The sequence below is a fragment of the Halyomorpha halys genome, unplaced genomic scaffold (genome assembly GCF_000696795.3).
Source record: "Halyomorpha halys isolate HHAL.00 unplaced genomic scaffold, Hhal_1.1 Scaffold589.1, whole genome shotgun sequence".
In the NCBI taxonomy this organism is placed as follows: domain Eukaryota; kingdom Metazoa; phylum Arthropoda; class Insecta; order Hemiptera; family Pentatomidae; genus Halyomorpha; species Halyomorpha halys.
Window position 1 is genome coordinate 188,334 of NW_027109720.1, and position 1,579 is coordinate 189,912.

The following is a 1,579-nucleotide window of genomic DNA, read 5'->3' on the forward strand; positions in this document are numbered from 1 at the left end:
ATTAAATCAATAACGTAATATTTGCTATAGCTTGTAACGTTACCAATATTTTTTTGTTAAAATAAACCTAAATTGTGCATGTGTGTATAAATTGATCAATTATTTCTTGACTATTAATAATATGTATGTTTGTGGATTTTGAAAATCAGTAAAAAAAACTATACTTTACATAGTGATCCCTGCAACGAGAAAAACATTTTTTTTTTCAAAAAAAGAAAATCTTTCACTTATATAAAAACTACAATATATAGATTATAATTTAAAAATTATAACTATAAACATTACTTACAATCGTCTATTACAGTGTATTCTACATTGCTGTGATACAACTAACTCTAGGTTGTGCCAGAACTGAATACGGGTTAAATGGGGAAAGATAAATGAGGATTTAAAATATGTAACGGTTTTTTTAATAGTGTAATTTTTCGAACATATATTGTGCGAATGTATGTTGCATGTTGCGAAATGCATGCGATGTTTAAAAGCCCTAAACAATTATGTATAAATAAATAGCTATTATTGTATTTCAGACCAAATATACATTGCCTTATACAATAAAATAATACGGTAAATTAAAATCTTTAACTATAATATAATCCAAATAATAATTTTTATATTTGTTTCATGTAATTTATAACAAAATCTATTGACAATATTCATATCTAGTTTTAATGTATATTTTTTTCAGAGAGATGAGATGTTTGAGGAATACAATCCACACCAATTTGATGTTCACCTACGTTTTGGCTGACTTCATGTGGATACTGTCTCTAACTGTAAGTGTATATGAATTTTATGATAAAAATATATGAAATGAAATTACATAATTAGATTTTAAGTAATATTATATCAATTATTCAATATTGTATACAAATATATTAATTTGTTTGTTTGTATTGTAAAGATGAGAAATAAAGAAGCCAACAAGTAATTTTCGAAAACTCACTGCAGATGAAATCATAAAATTTAATGGAAGCTTTATCGAATGGAGCACGATTGTCCCTTCGACCTAATTTCTACTCTCAACGTTGAAAAACAACGTCTCCCATTTATAATAAATGCCGTTGAAAATTAAGCTTTGAAGACAAAAGGAAAAGAAGCACTGATTAGATATTTATGTTCCCTTTTTACCTGTGAAGAGAATTAGTTTTCTTTGTCATTTTTGATGTTGGTAACTAATTTTCTTTACAGGGAAAGTCCATTAGTTTCCTGAAAATATATATGAGATAAAATAAGAATAAAGAAAAATGAAGAATGGTTCTTAATTCGAGGACGTTGAGGCAAAATAAAATGCTCTTATCTTTTTTATTATTGGATGAATCTAAGTGAGGACCTGTTTTTGAGTATATCGTCTGTCTGTAAAGCTATTACGTCCAATCGCGTTGTATACCAATACTTCCTATCTTGTTTACTTATAATTCATATAATTTTTCATTTTTGAATAAACCTGATGCACCCACTGCACCAGACGTTCAGTTCTGACATTTGAATAATTTGAATGCTATATTTTTTCTTTAACTTTTAAAAACTCGTTTAAAATATAATTATCGTTCATTATCCACTAACCTAAAATATTAAA

General features: G+C 26.5%; 1 protein-coding gene across 1 annotated transcript in view; it reads left to right on the top strand.

The window, feature by feature from the left end:
* The window catches only part of Dh44-R2 (Diuretic hormone 44 receptor 2), a gene marked incomplete at its 5' end in the record, with an annotated part of 201,664 nt that overhangs the window by 115,289 nt on the left and 84,796 nt on the right, over nt 1-1,579 (top strand). Inside the window, 1 exon segment of the mRNA XM_067047906.1 lies at nt 689-776. Coding sequence (XP_066904007.1) covers nt 689-776 — 88 coding nt within the window.